The sequence below is a fragment of the Giraffa tippelskirchi genome, chromosome 3 (assembly GCF_054371585.1).
Source record: "Giraffa tippelskirchi isolate mGirTip1 chromosome 3, T2T-mGirTip1v1.2.pri, whole genome shotgun sequence".
NCBI lineage: Eukaryota > Metazoa > Chordata > Mammalia > Artiodactyla > Giraffidae > Giraffa > Giraffa tippelskirchi.
This window is the reverse complement of record NC_137277.1, coordinates 29,444,629-29,467,276: the sequence shown is the minus strand read 5'-3', so window position 1 is coordinate 29,467,276 and position 22,648 is coordinate 29,444,629. Positions and strand designations below refer to the sequence as shown.

The 22,648-nt window shown below is 49.6% G+C and overlaps 2 protein-coding genes across 11 annotated transcripts in view; both read left to right on the top strand.

Moving 5' to 3' along the window:
- LOC145543156 (zinc finger protein 292-like) overlaps positions 1 to 19,867 on the top strand; it is a 107,882-nt gene extending 88,015 nt beyond the window's left edge. Inside the window, exon 5 of one of the 2 annotated variants that reach the window (XM_081583777.1) lies at positions 18,478 to 19,867. In XM_081583777.1, coding sequence (XP_081439903.1) covers positions 18,478 to 18,587 — 110 coding nt within the window. In that variant the 3' untranslated portion in view covers positions 18,588 to 19,867. Of the gene's footprint in view, positions 1 to 2,645; positions 3,502 to 18,477 lie in introns of those variants that run through there. The other variant, XM_081583781.1, reaches the window with a different exon arrangement.
- A 1,190-nt stretch (positions 19,868 to 21,057) lies between these two features.
- LOC145543159 (Golgi SNAP receptor complex member 2-like) overlaps positions 21,058 to 22,648 on the top strand; it is a 31,768-nt gene continuing 30,177 nt past the window's right edge. For all 9 annotated transcript variants that reach the window (XR_014080507.1, XR_014080502.1, XR_014080505.1 and 6 more), the window contains exon 1: positions 21,058 to 21,122. Coding sequence is in view for 2 of the 9 variants with exons in the window: in XM_081583786.1 (XP_081439912.1) it covers positions 21,094 to 21,122 (29 nt within the window). In the remaining 7 variants the exon portion in view is untranslated. The remainder of the gene's footprint in view (positions 21,123 to 22,648) is intronic.

Below are 22,648 nucleotides of genomic sequence, written 5' to 3'. Positions count from 1 at the left end.
CCCGGGTTATAGAGCGCAGGCTTAATAGTCGTGGCGCGTGGGCTTAGTTGCTCCACGGCATGTGGGATTTTCCCATATCAGGGATCAAACCCATGTCTCCTACATTGGCAGCCGGATTATTTACCACTGAGCCACCAGGCAGCCCCAAGTACAAACTTCTTATCATCCACACAAGCAACAAATGTTCACTGAACACCCAGCATGTTCCAGACACTGTTGGGATTCAATGGCATAATGAAGTCACGCTGGCCTTAATTACTCTAAGCTAATCACTCCAGTTCCTTTAGCCTCCCTACTTTAGGTATTAAGAAGAGAATTAGAGATGCAGCCCTGGACCTTCCTTGATGGTCCAATGGTTAAGAATCTGCCTTGCAATGCAAGGTATGCGGGTTCGATTCCTGGTCCGGAAACTAAGATCCCACATGTGGTGGAGCAACTAAACCTTCCCCCACATCTAGAGAATCCATGCGCAGCAAAGAAAGATCCTGCCTGCCATAAGACCCAGTTCAGAAAAATAAATAAATATTTTCTTAAAAAAAAAACACATGCAGCCCTCATCCTCAAGGGACTTACAACCACATGGAACTAACCGCAAGGTAACCTGACTGCCAGTCCCTTTCCTTCTCTGGGCCCTGGGCTCCCGCTAGGTAATAACAAGGAGGATCAGACTCCCTGACCCTGAGTCCTTGGAGGTTCCACACTTAAGGTCACCGGGTGATGTGCAGGAATCATTTAAGTCCCCTTAAGACAGGTGCCAGGAAACCTACCAATTGGATAATTAGACTTGCCCCGACCCCGCGTCCCTGGAGAGACCGCAGCTGCCCTCCCCGCAGAGGCCGGGCGGAAGGGCTGGGCGCCGCGGGGGTCCCCTGGTGGAATGTGGCCATGGTGGGCGCTGGGACCGGGGGCTCGGCTGACAGATCTAAGGCCGCCCGCCTGCCACCAGGTCTCCACGGGGTGGCCCACCGGCCTCCCTCCTGTGGAATGAAGAGCCTCGCTCCCCCTACCTGGCGTTTAATCTTTAATGCAGCCCCAGCTGCCCTCGGGCAGGACCCATCAACCCACCCGCTCTGATAAAAGCGATAATTAGCTCTTTTCCAACTTTTCACTTCTACCCCCCCTTTTCCACGCTGATGTGTGAGCAGTTGGGAGAATTCCAGCTAATGGGCCTGCCCTCAGCCATTTCTCGGGTCCATGCAGGCCGGAATGTGCAGAGTCATTAGCCGGGCATCCCGGGCAGGGGCCCGCACGCGGGACGTGCTCGCTCGGGAGGTGCTCGGGGGGTGCCCCAGCCACCCGGGAGAGGGCCCGGCCTCGGCAGAGCAGACCTGCCCAGACCTGCTGGGTCCCACCTTCCTCAGCCGCAGCCCCTTCCGGGACCTCGGCAGAGCCCACTTGGGAGGTCGCCTCAGGCTCCCACGGGGCCAGGCCGAGAGGACGTGGGGCCTTTCGTCCCCAGGCATCGCCCTGCTTCCAGGGCAGGGAGCCCAGCCTGGGTTCAGCCACCGGTCAGTGCAGAGGCTGCTGGCTGGGATACCCCCCCTACCCCACCCCACCCTGGCCCCGCCCCATCAGTGACTTATAATAACTAACTTGTGCGCAGGGTCGGTCCCTGATGAAATGCTTCCAAAACGCTCCACTCAGACGCTCCACTCAGCCCTGCAGCCCAGGACTTAACCATGCAGGCTCAGGAGCTGCCCCCCAGGAGCAGGGGCCAATTCTGGCTAAGCTCCCCACCCTTTCTCTCTGACCAGCACAGGCTGATGTCCACACACAGACTTGTCGGTCACTTAGTGCCAGAGGCTGCCAGGATCTAGAGCCATGAGGTCACCAGCACCCAGGTTGCCTAGGACTCCCAATGGAGCCATTGCTTCCCAGGGTCATAAACAGGCCAGTGATGCCTGGAATCAGAGGTTACCATCAGCCAGGGCCAGCTTCACCTAGAAACCCAGGGGTCCCTTTGCCTGGTGCTGTTGACACCTGGAGCCACCTAGACCCACAGGACACAGGCATCTGGAACCCCAGAAGGGCCCACCCAGGGATGCCATAAACTAGGGTCACCATGAGCCAGCATGGTGAGCTATGGATTCGTCAACATGTCACCCACCCTTGGACACGTGTAGGATTGAGGAACTTTGTTGTAAGCTCCTGCTGGCACTTAGTGAAGTGGCTTTTCTCAGATGTGTGCTTAGTCACTCAGCACTGACTTTGCAAGCCCACAGACTGTAGCCCACCAGGCCCCTCTGTCCATGGGATTCAATTCTCCAGGCAAGAATACTGGAATAGGTTGCCATTCCCTTCTTCAGGGGACCTTCCCGACCCAGGGATCGAACCCAGGTCTCCTGCATGGCAAGCAGATTCTTTACCATCTGAGCCACGAGGAAAGCCCTTTCCTCAGCTAGGCTCAGGGATTATTTCCCTTTACTGACTGCTCAGCAATGAAATAGCCCAGAATCTCTCGGGCCACTTCTTCCACTGCCTGAACCAAAGGGCTCCTGGCCCACCGGGTGCTGGATTCTCACTGTGAACTTTCCAGAGGGGAGAAGAGAGGTGGATCCTACACACCCAGTGTCAACCCATAAGTGGGGCCTGCTCAGCAGGAGGGAGAGCATGGTCTCTACCAACATGTTCTCCTCTTTTTACAGAAAGTAGCTTGGAGAGTAGGATCTAAGGACTTTCCGAAAGAGGCTGCATTAATGCCCCAGAGACAGAGCAGAACATCATCAGAGACCTGGTCACTGGGGCCAGGACCTCCCTAAGCTACACCTTCTCCATCCTACCCACCCAAAGACCAACACTTCTACACACGGTTCAGCCTTGGACAGTACTGTGACCTCCCTGAGATAACCCCAGACAAAATGTGGGAAAGGACTTTTACCACCTCCCCACCCTCCCCCAGCCAACAAATGTGTGCGTGCCAAGTTGCTTCAGTCGTGTTTGACTCTGTGACCCCATGGAGTGTAGCCTGCCAGGTTCCTCTGTCCCTAGGATTTCTCAGGCAAGAATACTGGAGTGGGTTGCCATTTCCTTCTGCAGGGTATCTTCCTGACCCAGAAAGCAAACCTGCATCTCCTGCTTTGGCAGATGGGTTCTTTACCACTAGCCCCACCTTCAAAATGTCACAAATGTACACAGTAAAAGTTTTAAGAGCTTAACTGAAATCTTAGGGATAGTGATTTAAAAGTTGTACACTTTAAATAATTCCCACGGGGTGCCTTGGGCTGCTATGCCAAGGGTTTCCAGTGCCGAGTTCACGGGTTCCGCGGGGAGTGGACTGCTCAGCTGCTCTCCTCCCACTCTGGCCATGGTCCATGCCCAAGGCTGTTTTCATGAAGCCTGGTCTCATCTCCAGTCCACCAGGGCCTTCAGCCACCCCATGATGTGTGAGCAGGGCAAAGGTGAGAATCGTGGGGATAACAGGATTGGAGGAGAGTTAGAGATTAGGGCAAAGAGGAAGGTAAGGAGGCCGTGAAGGGAAGAGACAACTGAAACAAAAATAAAAGTCATGTTCATGTACACACTGCTGTATTTAAAATAGGTAGCCAACAAGGACCTACTGTACAGCACAGGGAACTCTGCTGCATGTTATGTAGCAGCCTGAATGGGAGGGGAGTATGGATACATGTATATGTATGGCTGCCCACCTTAAACTATCACACCATTGTTAACCGGCTACACTCTAATATGAAATAAAAAGTTAAAAAAATAACAAAAACTAAAAAACCAAATAAAAGGCATGCTGGGTTTTTTATTTTTACCTTGTGGAACCTCAAAATTCAGGATGCTCTAGTCAACTGTACAGTTTAACAGTAATAATAACAGCACCCTGCATCCCTTAAGCATTGTAACCCTCCTCCACTGCTGGTGGGAACATACAATGGTGCAGCTGCTTTAGAAAATACTTCGATGATTCCTCAAAATGTTAAACATAGTTACCATATGACTCAGTAACTACACTCCTGGGTATTTACCCAAGAGAACTGAAACATAGGTCTATGCAAAAACTTGGACAAGGATATTCTTAGCAGCATTATGCATAGTAATGGGGACCTGCAAACAACTCAGAGTCTACCAACTGGTGAATGGATAAACAAACATGGTCCATCCATATGATGGATATTATTAGGCCATCAGAAGAAGAAGTACCAATGTGTGCTGCAACATGGTGAGCCTTGAAAACATCCTGCTGAGTACAAGAATACAGGTCATGTCACAAAATACCACCTATTGTATGATTCCATTTATATGAAATGGCTAGGATAGGAAAAAATCTATAGAGGCAGAAAATAGAGCAGGGGTTGCCCAGGATCAGGAGGAGGAGGAAACGGGAGTGATTGCTAATGTATAACCTCAACTCCTTTCAATCCCTGGGTCGGGAAGATCCCCTGGAGGAGAAAATGCCAACCCACTTCAGTATTCTTGCCTGGAAAATCCAGTGGACAGAGGAGCCTGGCCAGGCTACAATCTAGGGGATTGCAAAGAGCTGGACATGACTGAGGAACTGAGTGTGCACACAACCTCAACTGCACCTTCTTCGTGTTCAGGGACTTTGAATAAGTCTCTTGACCTTCATGAGACTCAGAGTTCTCATCTGTAAAATGGGCACACAGATCTGTATGTTACACACAGAGCACAGTGCCTGGAGTGTGTAGGCATCATTACCATTAGAGATGCTTCCTTCACACTGTCTTCCCCTCATTTTCTCTTTCTCAAGTCTCCTGAAGTGCCATCACCCTTAGAGGAGAAGAAGAAGCAGTGATGAGTCAGTCTTCCACCTTCTTCTCTCTGTCAGCTCACTTCTGCATGATCAGTGTTGCAGGGTGGGAAAAACTACACTTGTAGCTAATCTCTCTCCAGCAGTTTGGAAGGAGATTTACGTTTATTCATTTTCATTGTCGTTTCTGGTTTGGTTTGTTTTGGTTCATTTCATCTCAGAGAAGTGATCCCAGCAGGACATATCATGAATTCATTCATTGTTGACCACTATCCACAGGTCAAGCTCTGTAATCCAGGGACCAAGAGAGTCAAGGGTCTGGCCCTCGTGAGGCTTTTATTCTAGTGGGGAGAGGCAGATAAGAAAGAAAAAAGCCCAGAAAGAGCATATTTTCTGATGAGCTATAATGCAATGAAAGTAAGACCGAAAAAGGTAGAAAGACTTCCTTATTATCTAGGTGCTCAAGGAAGGTTTCTCTGAAAAGCTGGCTTCTGAGCTATGGTAGGAAGAGGGCATTTGAGGTAGAGGGAAAAAGCTGGAGCATTTCAAGAAGAGCATGAAGGCCACAGTGGCTGGAGTTAAGACAGCGAAGGGGAGTGGGGTGGGGGGGGCGGGTCTTGAGGTAGGCATGGCCCCTGTCACACAGTGAGTAGGTTTGCATCAAGAGCTTGATTTTGTATCTAGTGTGCTTGACTGCCAGGGAAGGTTCTCTTCGATTTCTTATAACAGGGAACCGGAAGGCAACAGTAGCAGTACATCTAGGATGGTGTCTCTTTATGCTTATGGCAATGAGGTAAAAGGGTTGAGTCATCGGCAACAAATCTTTGGGTTTTCTTTGCAATGTCCTGCTGCCACGCACCGTCTCTGGGCTAGACGGAGCAGGGCTTTTACCACTGAGATTCCTTCCGGTGCCTGCTATGGACCCACCTGGCTAAGCAGCCTCCCCGCTGAACAGGTCACGTGGAACACATGAGGTTAGATGTCATTTTTCCTTTGCTTTAGATCAAGACCTGTCTTTGGCTGTGAATTGTTTATGAAGAAATGGGGCTCAGAGATGCCTACTTGTGCAAACCTTGTCAGAAATGGATAGTGCTGTCTACACTGGGCAGGGGGCAATGCACTAGAATAGGCATGTTCCTCATATAGATGTAGAATTTGGAGTAATCCAACGGACACTTAGATAGTGTGTGTGTGTGTGTGTGTGTGTGTGTGTGTGCGTGCGTGTATGTGTTGTAAGACTGAGCTAGAGAGAACGCTGTGACAGGAAGTTTACACATGGCCAAGTTTTAACAACAAACAACGAACAGTTTGTGGCCAAGCAGTCAGTCTAGAGGAAAAAACAAACAGACCAGGGGGTGGAGAAAGGCAGAGATGGGTTTCCCAAGCTGCTGCTGGGGTAGAGGAAGAATCACAAAGTGTTAGGATTTTTTGTCTGGTTGCCCACAGGTACTATGGGTATCCAGCTCCCCCTTCTTCTTGATAAAGAGAACCTGAGTTCTGGTGAGATAGCCATCCTCCCTAAGGAAGGGGGTCTCTACCTCGGGAGGAAGTCTTGATTCGCCTAAGCCAGGTGTGGTCATCTCTTTTTTGAGATTAACTTGTGCTTGGGCAGGTGATGAAATGGCAGCAATGAGAGTTGAAGGCAATTTCTGCTGGGGCTTGTGGGCAATGTCTCCTCTCTTGTAAAAAGGGACTCGAGAAACTGTTCCTCTTATGCTTCAGTATTGGCCTGCAGTACTTGGGTGTGTGGCAGCCACTTTGACACCACAAGGTGAACTGACAGGCTCTTGGAGGGTAGTCAGGTGGAAAAATTTTTTAAATCCAAGTTGTCAATGACACCATTGGGTCCCTAAATTGACCAATCCCAGAGCCTCCTCCCTCTGGCCTTCTTCCCATGTGAGATAAGTTTTCCTTGTTATTTGAGCCATTTCAGGCAGGGCTCCTAGGTACTTCTACCCTAATCAATGTTGTCTTCCTCACTGGAAAACAATTTGAAAGTAAGGATCATGGCTTCTTCACTTCTGGATCTCCAGCACCCAGTGCCAAGCCTGGCTTATTGTAGGTGCTCAGCAGATGGAAGGATGGATGGACAGATGGATGGATAGAACTCACCATCTCTTACCACATCTTGATTCTAGCATCTGCTCTTCTAGTTCACCTTTTATCCTCAATCAAGTTCAGAGGGCATTGAAGAAGCGTGAAGTCTCAAACTCAGGAGACTGGCACAAAGCCTCCACATAAACATAGCCCTGAGCCGTGCCTGGGGCAGCCAGGAAAATGGTGATCTTCATAGCAAAGATCTCAGACAGAGCCCTTCGCCTAGAACTATGCTTCTCCCCTGGAGGTGAGGTACTCGTGTTTCCTTGGAGCCCCTCTCAACACGCAGAGCAGGAGCCACCCACCCCATTCACGAAGGAACCAGCTCTGGGATCTGGGAGCTGGTCTCCAGGTGTCCCAAAGCCTCCGTGGCTACTTGGATAAAGGGCGAAGCCACAGAGGTCCTAGTGAGATGATCCTCCTTGATAGCCTGCATCCCAGCATTTCCTGGGAAGAGGATTCTTGGAATAACCACTCCCCACAACCACCCACCCAGCCAGAGTAGAGAGTAGCAAGGAGAGAGTTTTCTCCTTCTGAGTCTTGAGAGGGTCCCTCTTGGACCTGTTGCACATGTGTGAGAGAGCAGGCTCTGGTGCAGGGTGACATCTGTGGCTAAGAGAAGGAAACCCATGGTCTTATCTAAGGATTGACCCATGACCTTGACCTCTTAGGCAGTGAGCACTGACAGCTGAGCCATCATTCCCAACAGCCCATTTTGCATCCAGGTTGTGGGGCCTTGCAGCCTGGGAACGTCAAGCAGACGGCCAAGTCAACAACTGGTTGCTTCATCCCACACCCCCAGGACTGTGCGTGTGCGTGTGTGTGTGTGTGTGTGTGTGTGTGTGTGCGCGCGCCTGTGTGCGCCCAGCCCTACAGACCAGGGTCCTCCAAGGGGCCTGCCCCCATGTGAAGGGAACACCCCGCCCAACAATGACCAGGTGGCTAGGACATCTTTCCACAGCAGCTGGGAGGAATGGGCAGAGCCGGATGCAGGCCGCTGACCTCCCTTCCTCCTGGAGAGGAAGGCCCTCCTGCAGCCACCTTTGTGCTGACCCCTGGGCGGGTACGAACGCCTTCCCTGCCTGTCGGTCTCTTCCTGAACTGCAAGAAGCAGCTTTTCCAGCCCCGCCCAGCCCCTACTCAGGAGAACGCCAGCCCAGGGAAGGAGCTGCTGGTCCTGGCTTCTGCCCAGCGCTGATGGGTGGGGTGGGAGGCCAGGACCCGAGGCCAAACCAAGGCCTTCACCCGGCCCCTTCTGGAGCTCGACTCCTTCTCCATCCTGTAAGAAAATAGACACAGGGACAGAAGGGACTTCCCTGAACAGGACACGTTCTGCAAAAAGGCCTGCACTGGGGTCAGCAGATACCTGGTGAGCATCTCTGGGCAGGGAAGGTGGTCAATAAATTTCATTTGACAGAACACCCCTGTAGCATGTATCACATGTCTTTTATAATTATTACGTATTTAAACCCCACAACAGGGACTTCCCTGGTGGTCCAGTGGTTAAGACTTTGCCTTCTCATGCAGGAGGGGCGGTCCCTGGTTGGGGACCTTAAGATCCCACGTGCCTCACAGCCAAAAAGCAAAACATAAAACAGAAGCAATATTGTAACAAATTCAATAAAGACTTAAAAAATGGTCCACATAAGAAAAAAAAAATCTTAAAAAATAAAAACCTCCACAACAACACTATGAGGAAGGTGGTATCATTATGACCACTATACAAATGAGGAGGCTGAGGCACAGGGAAGTTAAGCAACTGGCCTGAGATTGCCCAGCTAGTAAGTGGCAGAGTCCGGATTTGAACTTGGTCTGCAGAATTATGCTCTAAGCTAACATGCAATGCTATCTCTCAAAGGTATAAAAAGAAGAGCATTGCCTGAACATTGCCTGTGTACTAGGCACTGTCACACGGTCCTGCCTGGAGCCCACCACTTGGGAGCCCAGCGTAGAACTATGCCACAGCTGCACTGTGGTTGGGGTGATAAGTGTGATCAGAGCTATATTGTGAAGGTACCAAGGGAAATTGGAGGGCAGGAGGCAGAAAGATGAATTCCGCCTGATGGCAAAACTCACTATGTATCATGCCAGGCAATTTCTTTATATATGTATATATAAAATATGTTATTCTTTTTTATTGGAGTATAATTCTTTTACAGTGTTGTGTCAGTTTCTGCCATACAATAAAGTGAATCAGCTATATGTATATATATATCCTTTTCATACTGAAAAACATACTGACCTAACAGAAGCAGAAGATATTAAGAAGAGGTGGCAAGAATACACTGAAGAACTGTACAAAAAAGATCTTCATGACCCAGATAATCACGATGGTCTGATCATTCACCCAGAGCCAGAAATCCTGGAATGTGAAGTCAAGTGGGCCTTAGGAAGCATCACTAAGAACAAAGCTAGTGGAGGTGATGGAATTCCAGTTGAGCTATTTCAAATCCTGAAAGATGATTCTGTGAAAGTGCTGCACTCAATATGTCAGCAAATTTGGAAAATTCAGCAGTGGCCACAGGACTGGAAAAGGTCAGTTTTCATTCCAATCCCAAAGAAAGGCAATGCCAAAGAATGCTCAAACTACCGCACAATTGCACTCATCTCACATGCTAGTGAGGTAATGCTCAAAATTCTCCAAGCCAGGCTTCAGCAATATGTGAACCGTGAACTTCCAGACATTCAAGCTGGTTTTAGAAAAGGCAGAGGAACCAGAGATCAAATTGCCAACATTCGCTGGATCATCGAAAAAGCAAGAGAGTTCCCGAAAAACATCTATTTCTGCTTTATTGACTATGCCAAAGCCTTTGACTGTGTGGATCACAATAAACCGGAAAATTCTGAAAGAGATGGGGATACCAGGCCACCTGACCTGCCTCTTTGGAAATCTGTATGCAGGTCAGGAAGCAACAGTTAGAACTGAACATGGAACAACAGACTGGTTCCAAATAGGAAAAGCAGTACGTCAAGGCTGTATATTGTCACCCTGCTTATTTAACTTATATGCAGAATACATCATGAGAAATGCTGGTCTGGAAGAAGCACAAGCTGGAATTGAGATTGCTGGGAGAAATATCAATAACCTCAGATATGCAGATGACACCACCCTTATGGCAGAAAGTGAAGAAGTACTAAAGAGCTTCTTGATGAAAGTGAACGAGGAGAGTGAAAAAGTTGGCTTAAAGCTCAACATTCAGAAAACAAAGATCATGGCATCTGGTCCCATCACTTCATGGCAAATAGATGGAGAAACAGTGGAAACAGTGGCAGACTTTATTTTTGGGGGGCTCCAAAATCACTGCAGATGGGGACTGCAGCCATGAAATTAAAAGACGCTTACTCCTTGAAAGGAAAGTTGACCAAGCTAAACAGCATATTGAAAAGCAGAGACATTACTTTGCCAAAAAAGGTCTGTATAGTCAAGGGTGTGCCTTTTCCAGTAGTCATGTATGGATGTGAGAGTTGGACTGTAAAGAAAGCTGAGCGTTGAAGAATTCATGCTTTTTGAACTGTGGTGTTGGAGAAGACTCTTGAGACTCCCTTGGACTGTGAGGAGATCCAACCAGTTCATCCTAAAGGAAATAAGTCCCGAATGTTCATTGGAAGGACTGATGCTGAAGCTGAAACTCCAATACTTTGGCCACCTGATGTGAAGAGCTGACTCATTTGAAAAGCCCCTGATGCTGGAAAAGATTGAGGGCAGGAGGAGAAGGGGACGACAGAGGATGAGATGGGGGGATGGCATCACCGACTCAATGGACATGAGTTTGAGTAAACTCCTGGAGTTGGTGATAGACAGGGAGGCCTGGTGTGCTGCAGTCCATGGAGTCACAAAGAGTTGGACACGACTGAGCAACTGAACTGAACTGAACTGATATGTATATCCCCTCCCTCTTGAGCCTCCCTTCCACCCTCACCCTGTGCCCCAGTTACTTTCAAATGTGTGATTTCACTGAATTCTTGCAAAACTCTATTAAGGAAAATGAAGGTCAGAGTAGTCAAGTGACTTATCCAAGGATGCACAGCTAGCCACTGGCCCAATGCACATCTCTCTGGTAGCAAGGCCAGAGGACTTTCCACTATACCAGTAGGGCACTGCGGCTAAGTCACTTCAGTCGTGTCCGACTCTGTGCGACCCCATAGATGGCAGCCCAGCAGGCTCCCCTGTCCCTGGGATTCTCCAGGCAAGAATACTGGAGTGGGTTGCCATTTCCTTCTCCAGTGCATGAAAGGGAAAAGGGAAAGTGAAGTTGCTCAGTCGTGTCCGACTCTTAGCGACCCCATGGACTGTAGCCCACCAGGCTCCTCCATCCATGGGATTTTCCAGGCAAGAGTACTGGAGTGGGGTGCCATTGCCTTCTCCGAGTAGGGCACTAGGAGCGCAGTAATTAAGGAAATTGAGCTCAGAGAATTCAAGGAGCAGGAGGGGGCTGGGTCAGGATTAGAACCTAGGCCTTTCTGATGCTTCAATGAGCAACTGCCAAGGCTAGGAGGTGGTGTTTCTTGGCCCTGCTGTAGTCAGGACTACAGTCCCCCAGTCGGGGGCCCCCTTGGGAAGAAAGGAGAGACGGGAAGTCCACGCTCTTGTCTCACCTGGCAGGCAGGCTCTGGCCGTGAGCACTCAGTTCACCTGAGGCCAGCTGACCCCTGGAGCGTCAGGAGGGCGACCCAGGCGCAGCTGTTAGGCTGGTGGTCCTTCATTCTCATTCATTCTCATCTGAGGGACTGTGCTCAACTCTCTCGGCCTAAACAAGGCTTTGGAGACCCCTCCCAGTGCCAGTGAACTCTCCTGATTTAAAAAAAGAAAAGAGAGTCAAGATCGCCTCTCAATTTGTGTGCTGTTTTCTTAAAAGCAGGGGCAGACAGCAAGGCCCCACCAACTGCGATCTTGCCCTGGGCCCCTGAACCGCAGCTCTGGCTGGGGAGGAGGGGGGGACAGGAGATGGGCCCCTGCTCTGTGGGTGAGCAGGCAGGAGCGGGGTGGGGGCAGCCCAGCCTGGGTTGCCGACCCCTTAATCCCCCACCAGTGGAATGTGCTTGATTCCAGGAGGCTAAGGTTTGGAGGGTGTGGGGGGGAGCTGCAGAAGGCCCCTTTAAAAAAGCCAAATGTTCAGGCAGGCCTGTGGCCCCGCTGTTTGACGGTTCTTGATGGATGAGCCCCCAACCCTCCTGTCGAGCCCCCTCTTCCCCCTCCTCACTCTGTGAGGTCTGGCTTGTGCGAGGAGGCCTGTCGGGACACGTTGGCCCCATGGCCTGCAGCAGGACGGAGGCCTCTGAGGGACGCCTGCCGGCTGGCCCTCTCCTCAAGCCCAGGCCTCCGGGTTTTGGGTGCTTCCCTTTCAAAGCTGCAAAATTATCGCCATTAATTCGGCTTGTCTCCTGAAGGCACTGGAGGCAGGGCAAGGAGGCCCTGGCTACTGAGGAGCCCAGGCTTGATCCAGCTTCTTTGAGGCCAGAGAGGTGGCTGTTGAGTGAGGTTTTGCCCTTGGGAGACGGGGGCTATTAGGACCACCGTGGGACTGCAGGGAGTTCAGCTGCGGACTTCTGTGGCAATCCCACTCGGGTCCTCCTGAAGGGACTATGTTGGAGCCTGACAGAGCTGGGAGCAGGGCGAGTGGCAAGCTGGGTTCCTGGGTCACTCCTGCCCCACCCTGAGAGTGAGTGCCCCCTTACATTGTGTGCCTGGGGTACCTGGCTTGCCTCATCCTGCCCTGAAGCCCCCTTCACCTCCACCAGGAAGCCTGCCTTGACTGCCCTCATACCCCATCTCTGAGATTCTCTGGATCTAAGGGAACTCAGAGGAGCCCATATGGAGGGGTGTTTGGTGTGGAGAACTGGGGACCCAATCTGTGCATCAGCATATGCCAGGCCTGGGATGCCAGGCTGGGAGGGGGTATGTTGGGTGGAGGAAGAACTACACAACCAGCTCTCTGCCTTCAGGAGCCTGCGGTCTCCTAGAGAAGTCAAAGGGCACCCTCTAGATCAGCACCGTCCAATAGAAACGCAGCACAAGCTGCAAATATGGGCTACATAGTTAGGTTTTTAAATATTATGTATTCAATTCATTTATTTGGCTGTGCCAGGTCTTAGCTGGGGCACACAGGATCTTCCATCTTTGTTGCGGCATTTGAGAACTTTAGCTGGTCGTGTTGTTGTTTAGTCGCTAAGTCGTGAACGACTCTTTCGTGATTTCATGGACTGTAGCCTGCCAGTCTCCTCTGTCCATGGAATTCTCTAGGCAAGAATACCGGAGCGGGTTGCCATTTCCTTCTTCAAGGGATCATCCCAATCCAGGGATTGAACCCACATCTCCTGCATTGGCCACCACAGAGCCACCAGAGAAGCCCTTAGTTGATTACACGGGATCATTTTTTTTTTAATTGCGGCATATGGGATATAGTTCCCTAACCAGAGATCAAACCCAGGTCCCCTGCACTGGGAGCATGGAGTCTTAGCCACTGGACCACCAGGTCCCTACATACTTAAATAGTCTAGAAGTGATCATAAAGAAGGAAAAAGAAACAGGTCAAGTTCATTTTAATAGTGTATTTTATTGAAACCAAGACACCCAAAACTTTATCATTTCAACATGAATCAATGTAAAAAAATATTGCAGTACTTGGCATTATTTTGTACTAAGTTTCTGAAAGCTAGTCAATATTTTACACTTACAGCACAAGCTGGTTTGCACTGACCACACTTCAAAAGCCCAATAGCCACGTGTGGCTAACAGCTAGTGTATTGGACAGGGCAGCCCTGGACCAAGTGGCTTGGGCTACAGTGACTGCAATTTCATTTCAAGGGGAGAAAAAAAACAGGATGGACCAAGGTGTGGAAGGTTTGGGGGCACTGGAGAGGGGCTTAGAGATTCCTTCTTGGAAACTTTTCCATCTGGGTGGGCCGACTCCACTTCCTGGCAGGTTGAGGGCAATTTTGATGGGGGGGGCTGGTTCCCAGGACTTTACTTCCGGAATCCTTGTCTGCAGGGCCTTGACCTCTGTGTGTTGCCCGGGAGCTAGTGTGAGATAGGGAGCCGGAGTCAGGACGTGCAGGTTCCAACCCCAGCTGGGCTTTGACCTCTGTGTAACGTGGGCAGGTCACACCTGTCTTGGGGCCTCGGTTTCTCTCTAGGAAGATAAGGAGGCTGAGTGGTCACCAGTTCATCGGTTATCAAGGGCATGGAAGGAAAATTCCTCCATATTCCTGCTTCCCACTCCACCCCTGAAACCCTGAGGATTCACTGAATGATGGATATGAAAGGGGATGACACAGAGGCTCCTGTATGCTCAGGGCAAGCCCTGTGGGGCTGTAGAATAGAGAGCTTCCAGGCTGGTACTCTCGGCCAGGTCCCACAAAATGGCCACCTGCCAGGAACAACCCCCACCTCCACCTGGCCTGCCATGTCTCGAGTCAACTCACAGATGCACCGTGAGCCCTCCAGGAAGCCAGATTCTCAAAGCACCACTGCTCAAGGTGCTCACAGGGCAGGTAGGCCACTCACTCTTGACTTGTAGAATTCCTGAGGACAGCCTCTTTAGCCCACTATCTCTCTAGCCTAGATCAGTGGAGCACCTTAATTGAAAGACCCAGGCAGGTCTTTGTCCTCACGAAGCTTATGATCTAATGTCAAGACATGAAAAGCCAACATTCTCAGGAGGTGAATACTAAGGCACAGAGAATGATAAAGACAAGAGGGTGGAGAGGGTGAGACAGGATGGGTGGTCAGGAAGCCAGCCAGAGGAGTGGTTGGGAGGTGAGCCAACTTGGAAGAGGGGACAAATCTCTTCAAGGAGCCAGCCCAGGCCCACAGGTATGAGAACACACTGAATGTTTAGACACCCCAAGTAGGATCCATGACTTGAGCCCAAGGTGGGGCAGGGGAGCAGAAGCTCCAGGTTTGGGAGTGGAAGGTAAGCCGGTTCTGGAAAGGTGAGCGCCGAATCCAGGAAGAAGTAGCAGGGAGTCACTGATGGTTCCTGAGCAGGAGACATGCATAAGGTTGTATTTTAAGCCGGTGAATCCGAAGGCAACATTCCTGGAGAGGCAGGTGGGCAAGGGGGTGAAAACTGGAAGCAAGAAATTCACTCAGGAAGTTCCACAACAATCACTGTGAAATTAACACTCAAACCGAGTGCACAGCCCTTCTCATCTCACCTTCCTTCAACCTGGTGAAATACCAAGGGTGGATATTAGTGTTCCCAGCTAAGAGATAAAGAAACTGAAGCTCAGAGGAACTGATTATTTGGCCAAAAGGTCGTCTGAGTTGGCAAATCAAACTCAGGCTTTCTGTATCAAACTCTCAACTCTTTCTATCCCCTGCTCAGGGGTCCAGGAAAATGGGGGCCTGAAAGGAAGAGGCAGAGACCAAGGAAGGCTCCCTGGAGGGGTGGAGTATGTTCAGAGGAAAGTTGAGCTCACTTCATCTAAGCATCCCTTGGAAGTCTTCACACGTCAACACTGAGGTGGTCCATCAGGTCCAACTAACACTGAAGTGCCCGCTCTAAGAGTCAGCGACCCAGGGCCTGAGTTCAAGTCTCAGCTTGTCACTTACCTACTGTTTACTTTGGACACTTAACCTCTCTGAACCTCAGTTTTCTCCTCTATGAATTAAGATACCTGCACACAAAGGGGGTTGTAAGGAATGAATGAAATCCTTAAGAGCCCAGAGAGACCAAGCCTTTGGTAAACCTCTCAAGTCTAAATTAAGCCAGCCCATTGCTCCTTGTGCTAATCCCCAAGTCTCCTTCTCCCCCACGGTGAAGAAGAGACCACCACTCTCCCCTGCAACTGCTCCCAGCCTCCAGCCATCTCTGCCTTCCGCTGACCTCCTCACCTTCCAAAGATGCCCCCACATGCACCCTGCCCCAGGTGGCCCCAGAGAGCACGGGGCTCAGAAGTCATTTCTCCAGCCTCGGAGGGGGCTTCCTAGAAACCATACTGAGCTCCACGAATGCCACCATGGAAATCACTTAGAAAGAGGAAAGGCAGACCTTTGCCCCTCTCCACGCTCCACTCACAGGTGATGGGGTTAATCGGGAATTCTCTTTCACTCCCTCAGGGCTGCTGGTGGGGGTCCAGCTCCCCATGACCTGGGGACACATCAGTCAGTGATAAGTGGGGCTTTCCAGCCCCTTTTATCCTGTTTACAATACAGCGGCTCTCCTAGGACCAAACCCCACTCCCCCCAACCTTGCTCCTGGCTGTTATGGCTACATGAGACAATTTGCTGATGGACTCTCCGTGGAGGGCAGCTTCCTGGAGACCTCTCCCCACTTCCCACAGGACCCGGGGCAACATCTCCTCCACCTGGGGGGTCCTGGAAGAGGCCACAGATGCTTGTTTTTCTCAACTCACTACAGCCTCTGAATTCAGAAATGTCATCCTTTCTGTCTGCTTAGCTTTAATTGAAGGGGCTGGGGAGAAAACCCAGAGGCGATGAGATTATGTTTCTCTGGCTTTGAGGGGGTGCTGACTAGGGTTTTGTTGCTGTCCAAAGCAGAATCCTTCAGAGGTGTTTTACTTACCTGTGCAAGGCCCTCTTTGAGTCAAAAAGGCAGGATGACAGGGCAGCTCCTTGGAGGGCAGTGTGAGACCATAGCCTGGACCTAGTTCCCCTCTCCCATAGTCTGTTTAGGCAAGCAAGTTAACCTCTGAAGCTCAGGATGCTTGTCTATAAAACCAGGATGTTGATGCCTGTCCTGCCTCCAACTGGGTGGTGACAAGCGCAGAATGAGAAATTGTTGTGAAAGTGCCTTAAGAGGAGGTATTTTGTTTAGTACTCTGCACCAGTTTCAAGTGATGAGTCTTTCAGCAGGAATGGCTCCTCTGAGGCAGACTGTTTATAATCGCCTGAAAGTCAACTTTCAGACAATTCTGAGCTTCTGAAATGGCAGGCAGATGGAACAATTAGGAAAAGTGACGTCTCTAGTCGTGTCCGGCTCTTTGCAACCGCATGGACTGTAGCCTACCAGGCACCTCCATCCATGGGATTTTCCAGGCAAGAGTACTGGAGTGGGTTGCCATTTCCTTCTCCAGGGGATCTTCCCGACCCAGGGATCAAACCCAGGTCTTCTGCATTGCAGGAAGACACTTTACCATCTGAGCCACCAGGGAAGCCCATAATTAGAAGAGTGAGTTGATTAAATGGAGTTTATTTCAAGGCATTAAGATTAACAAGCACCTAACTTATAGCAGTCAGGGCTTCTCACGTGGCTCAGTGGTAAAGAATCTGCCTGCTAATGCAAGAGGCGTGGGTTCGATCCCTGGGTAGGGAAGATCCCCTGGAGAAGGATATAGCAACCCACTCCAGAATTCTTGCCTGAGAAATCCCATGGACAGAGGAGCCTGGTGGGCTACAATCCACGCGGTCACAAAGAGTTGGACATGACCGAGAGACTGAGCATGCATGCACCTTATACCAGTTATTGAACTGGATTCTAGGAAGATACAAGGATGTAAGACACAACTCCTGCCGTTGGGCTGGTGGGCAGAGAATTGAGATACACGTGCAAAGGGCTGAGAAAGAGCACCAGATGCCACAGGAGTACAGGGGAGGAGTCCTGATCCAGCATGGGTGTCAGGGGCACTCCCCAAGAGAGGTGAAACCAGAATGAAACTTGAATGATTTCATCAGGCTTGAGGCAGAAGGAAGGGTGTTTGATGCATAGGGAACAGTGCATGCAAAGGCCAGAGGACACAAAGGCACTTCAGAGGAGAACTACAATTACTGTAGTTAAGATGGGGAAAGTGGCCATAGATGCGACCGGTAAGGAGGGCTCTGTCTGCCAAGATAAAAATTTATTACTGTGTTCCTGGGGCACCAGAGAGCTCTCGAAAGGCTCAACATTGAAGAGAATGATTGGAAACGAGAGGGAGATGAGGGCCTCTCAACAGGCTCTTAGGTTTGGTAGGTGAGACATTCAAAGATGGTGCTAATTGTGCGAGGTGCTGCATGAACATTGGTACAGGCGAGATAGACAGTAGGGGGAAGGGGGCGTAGGAGACAACAAGATCAGAAGGTACACTAGAAGCGGGGTAGAGACCAGAGTAGGGGGAGTATAGGGAGCAGGGATGGTTTGATAAAAAGGGTAACAGGACTGTTCTAGTCCATCTAATTGACCAGAGAGACACAACAGATTCACAGTTTCCGAGAAAATAATTACGTTTCGTCAAATTGGACAGATCAAAAATACTCTTCATGGACTCCCCTCGTGGTCCAGGGGTTACGAATCAGCCTGCCAATGCACAGGACACAGATTCGATCCCTGGTCCGGAAAGATCCCACATGCCACAGAGCAACTAAGCCTGTGCACCACAACTGCTGACCCGGCATGCTGCAACTACCAAAGCCTGTGTGCCAAGAGCCTGTGCTCTGCAATGAGAGAAGCCATCACAATGAGAAGCCCACACACCACAGCTAGAAAAATGGACATATGCAGCACAGCCTAAATAAGCAAATACATACATAAACTTTTTTAAAAAGTCTCTCTAGAGTATTGAAGTTTATCACATCATGAAGGGAACAAACAGGATGACTGTAGACTAGTTTACCAAATTCTGGAACTGTAGAACTGTAGGACACCTCTTAAAGTTCAGATAAAAGGAGAGAGCATGAAGTCATCATACTGATTTTTCTGAAATATTATTTTATTCCATTACCCAAGGCTCCCCTGGTGGCTCAGATGGTAAAGAATCTGACTGTAATGCAGGAGGCCTGGGTTCGACCCCTGGCTCAGGAAGATCCCCTGGAGAAGGGAATGGCAACCCACTGTAGTATTCTTGTCTGGAGAATTCCATGGACAGAGGAGCCTGATGGGCTACAGTCCATGCAGCTGCAAAGAGTCGGACACGACTGAGCAACTAACACTTTCACTTTCGTCTTCACCCAAGGCTCAAAGCCCTCCAGGTGTTCCACAAGATGGAGGCAAAACGTCTTTCCTGTCTGCAGCATATTCCTCTGCTCTAGCCAAGAGGAATCACACAGACTGCCTGGGACTACCTACAGCTTTTGAACTTTACCTCTCTGCTGGCCAAGAACCCCCTGTGCCTGCTTCTCCATACATCTTAATCCTTCTTGTACTTCAAGGTTCAGCTGAAATCTCATCTTTTCTGGAAAGTCTTCCTTCATCATCAAATTGAAAGGGATCTCTTCCTTCTCTACATTATGACATACCTGATTGCCTTTACTACTCATTACACATTCATACACTGTCTTGCATTGTTACCTTTTCATAATCCCTCTACCCTCTCTTACTAGCTGACAAACTTTTCAAGGTCGAGCCTCTGTTCCTGAAAAATGAACAACCCCATAATTCAGTGGCTTAAAATATCATCAAATTTACTTTATCTCTTGGTTTCCTGTTCAGGAATTCAGGCATAGCCTCAGTTGGGCAGTTCTTCTGTTCCATGTGAAGTCTACGGAGGTCTATAGAGGTCGTTAGGTAGGAGTCAGCTGATGGATAGACTAGTATTGAGAGGACAAGATAGTTTCACTTACAGGTCTGGTGCCTTTGCTGAAAGATTGGGCTCCACTGGGCATGTTGACTAGACTACATATAGACATGGCCTTTTCAACATGATGGCCTCAGGGGAGTCATACTTTCACCAAGGTGGCTCAGGATCACCAAAGTGAGTGCTACTTCAAAGGGCTGAGTAGAAGCTGCAAGGCTTCCTATGACTTGACCTTGGAAATCCTAGAATTTCTCTTTTACTACATTCTGTTGGTCAAGCAAGTCACCAAGGCCAGCTCAGATTAGAAGAATTAGACTCCACTTTTTAATCAATTCTTTCCTTTAACAGTAGCAAAAGAATACAAAACCATCTTTATTCCACCACACAACATTATCCTAGGGACCTAGGCAAGAAAAGTCCCTGAGCCTCAGGGGGCCCTACACTTTGGAGTGCTAGTTTTAATTTTTTCTAAGTCTTCCTTAAGTGGCTGGGATCATTCTAATCTGCTTCTCTAGGATTGTATTCCATCCCCCCCACCCCCACCCCCCAATATCTGTGCCTGGTAACAGTAGGTAATCATTAAGAAATAAATATTAGAATAAACAGGCAAGTGTTAAGGAAAGAATGCACATGGGTGGAGAGCATCAACTTGTCAAAGGAAAAGGAACATCTCCTCCCTTGGGAGGAACTGTAGATAAGTCTGGGAGGATGGAAACGGATTAGGTCTATGTGGTGTCCGAATGTGGTGCAAGGAGATCCAACCAGTCCATCCTAAAGGAGATCAGTCCTGGGTGTTCATTGGAAGGACTGATGTTGAAGCTGAAACTCCAATATTTTGGCCACCTGATGTGAAGAGCTGACTCATTTGTAAAGACCCTGATGCTGGGAAAGATTGAGGGCAGGAGAAGGGGACGACAGAGGATGAGATGGTTGGATGGCATCACCGACTCAATGGACACGAGTTTGGGTAAACTCCGGGAGTTGGTGATGGACAGGGAGGCCTGGCGTGCTGCGGTTCATGGGGTCGCGAAGAGTCGGACACGACTGAGCGACTGAACTGAAACTGAAACTGGTGTTCGAATCCTTCAAGTGTCCAAATCCTTCAAGTCCTAACTCAAATGTCACCTCCTACATTGTCTTTCCTGAATCTCCCATTGGAGCCGACTCTAGCTCGCTTGATGTCTTTAGATCTTCTATCCTTAGACGTTTATTTGTGCACAAATCTTATTTCCTTTCCTATACCGAGACTCTTTGAGGACAAGAACAAGTTTGCCCCACAGCATATGTGATACATGGTAACCGCTCACTTACTCTGGGTTTTATTAGATGAATGTGGGGGGCCGGGGCGGGGGAGGCGAGACAGGCGATTGTTGGGGGGCGAGACAGAAAATGCTTGCACCAGAGACTCCAGCGAAAAAAGAAATCTCCAGACCCACAATTAAACAGTTGAACGCGAAGACAAGCAGGAACCCTCCCAGCCTTTCTCCAGCGAAGAGCTGCGGTCCACTGACCTCCAACCTTGCTCTGAGGACCCCAAGCCGATACACTGCGACTGCCCTTACCAATGCCTGACTCAATGCTGCAGACAGCCTCTTGCCAAAACCTATACCTCCTCGTCCCTCATCTGAGGCAGAACCTCTGATTACACTTAGCCTTCTTCAGGCCTCTTTACTCGTTCCCCTTCTCCTTTCTCGCAGCCGCCACCAGGGTGGCGCCCGTTGGGACAGCCCTAGCGGGCCGGGAGGAGGGTCCTGCGACCGGAAGCCGGAAGGCGGGCTGTGAGGACGTGTTCCGTGGAAGCCGGAGCGGGACCCGGCGGGGCCGGCAACATGGAGCCGCTGTACCAGCAAACGCACAAGTGAGGGACGCGTCGGGCACGGGCTGGGACGAAGCCAGGCTGGGCGAGCCCTAGTCCCCTGGGCTAGGGCCTCGGGCGTCCGCCAGAATGGAGGCCTAGTCTTTCCGTCCGGGGGCTGCCGTGGGGACCAGTTCGGAAGGGCTCAGTCTTTGGCCGTGATGCCCAGGTCTGCGGCGGCCGGAGGGTCCGACCTGGTGCCCGGCGACATTGGGCCGAATGCCTTCCGGGATCTCCGAGGCCGTGACTAGCTACTGGGAGACTAGTTGAAGGGAAAGTCTCACATTGTCCAGCTCCAGCCAACTCTGGTCCGCATTGCTAGAACCGGTGGGGACTGAGGGCCCCTGCACATAGGCGTTTACCGTTTAGTTGGAGAGCCAGGGTGTGCGAAAAAAAGTCTAACATGGGGCACCATAAGATGGAAGGTAAATGAGCATTACCAACAGGATCTCCTTAAGCAGTTTAAAAGGATCCATCACTGGGCTAAGGTCGTCAGAAAACGTTTAATTAATGACTCACAGCTCCTAAATGGTATCAGTCCTTAGTCTTGATTGGCCCGAACCTTGTTGCTGCTACGCTGTGGTTTTTATTTTCTCTTTTAGTCTGATTTCGGTTTACACTAAAAGAGCATATTTTTCTGATAAAAGAAGTTGCTCAGAATGTCTGGTTCCAGGTTACCTTGAAGGAAGTTGAATTTTGGTTTAGCTTCTCATAAAATTCCTTGGTATCCTTATTCATACTGCCCTGCATTTTTGGAGCTTGCCGAAATATGTAATTGAATAGGGAAATAAGATCATACCTATCCTGTTTGGGGGGAAAATTGTTTATGAGTTACCTTTTATTATGGTCAAACATAAATAACATCAAGTTTACCTTTTTAAAGCTAACCATTTAATTTTTAATTATGTTTCCAGTATCATGTAATTTACTATTTAAAGTGATCATTTCTAAGCGTACAGCTCAGTGGCATTATAGCACAGTCACAGAGTTGTGTAACCATCATTATCTATTTCCTGAACTTTTTCATTATCCCAAACAGAATCTCATGTACCCATTAAGCGGTACTTCCCCAATTCTCCCCGGGTCCCTGGTAACCTGCTCTACTTTCTGTTTCTGAATTTTCCTGTTCTAGATATCTCATGTAAGTAGAATAATCTGTTTGTCCTTTTGTGCCTGCCTTATTTCACTCAGCGTAAGGTTTCCGAGGTTCATCTGTGTCATAGCATGTATCTGTTGTTCCTTTTATGGCTGTATAATATTCTTTTGCAGAGTTACACACACACACACACTATGTTTTGTTATCCATTCCTCTACTGATGGGCACTTGGGTTGTTTCTACCTTTTGACTATTGTGAATAATACTGCTGAGAACACTGGTGTACAAATGTCTGTATGAGTCTCTGTGTTCAGATTTTTTTGGAATATATACCTACTTATACCTGTCCTATTCTGATACCTTTCAACTTACAGTGTAGTTTTGTGCTGATGAAAATTCTTAAAATCACACCCCCAAGGCCTGGGAAAGAAAG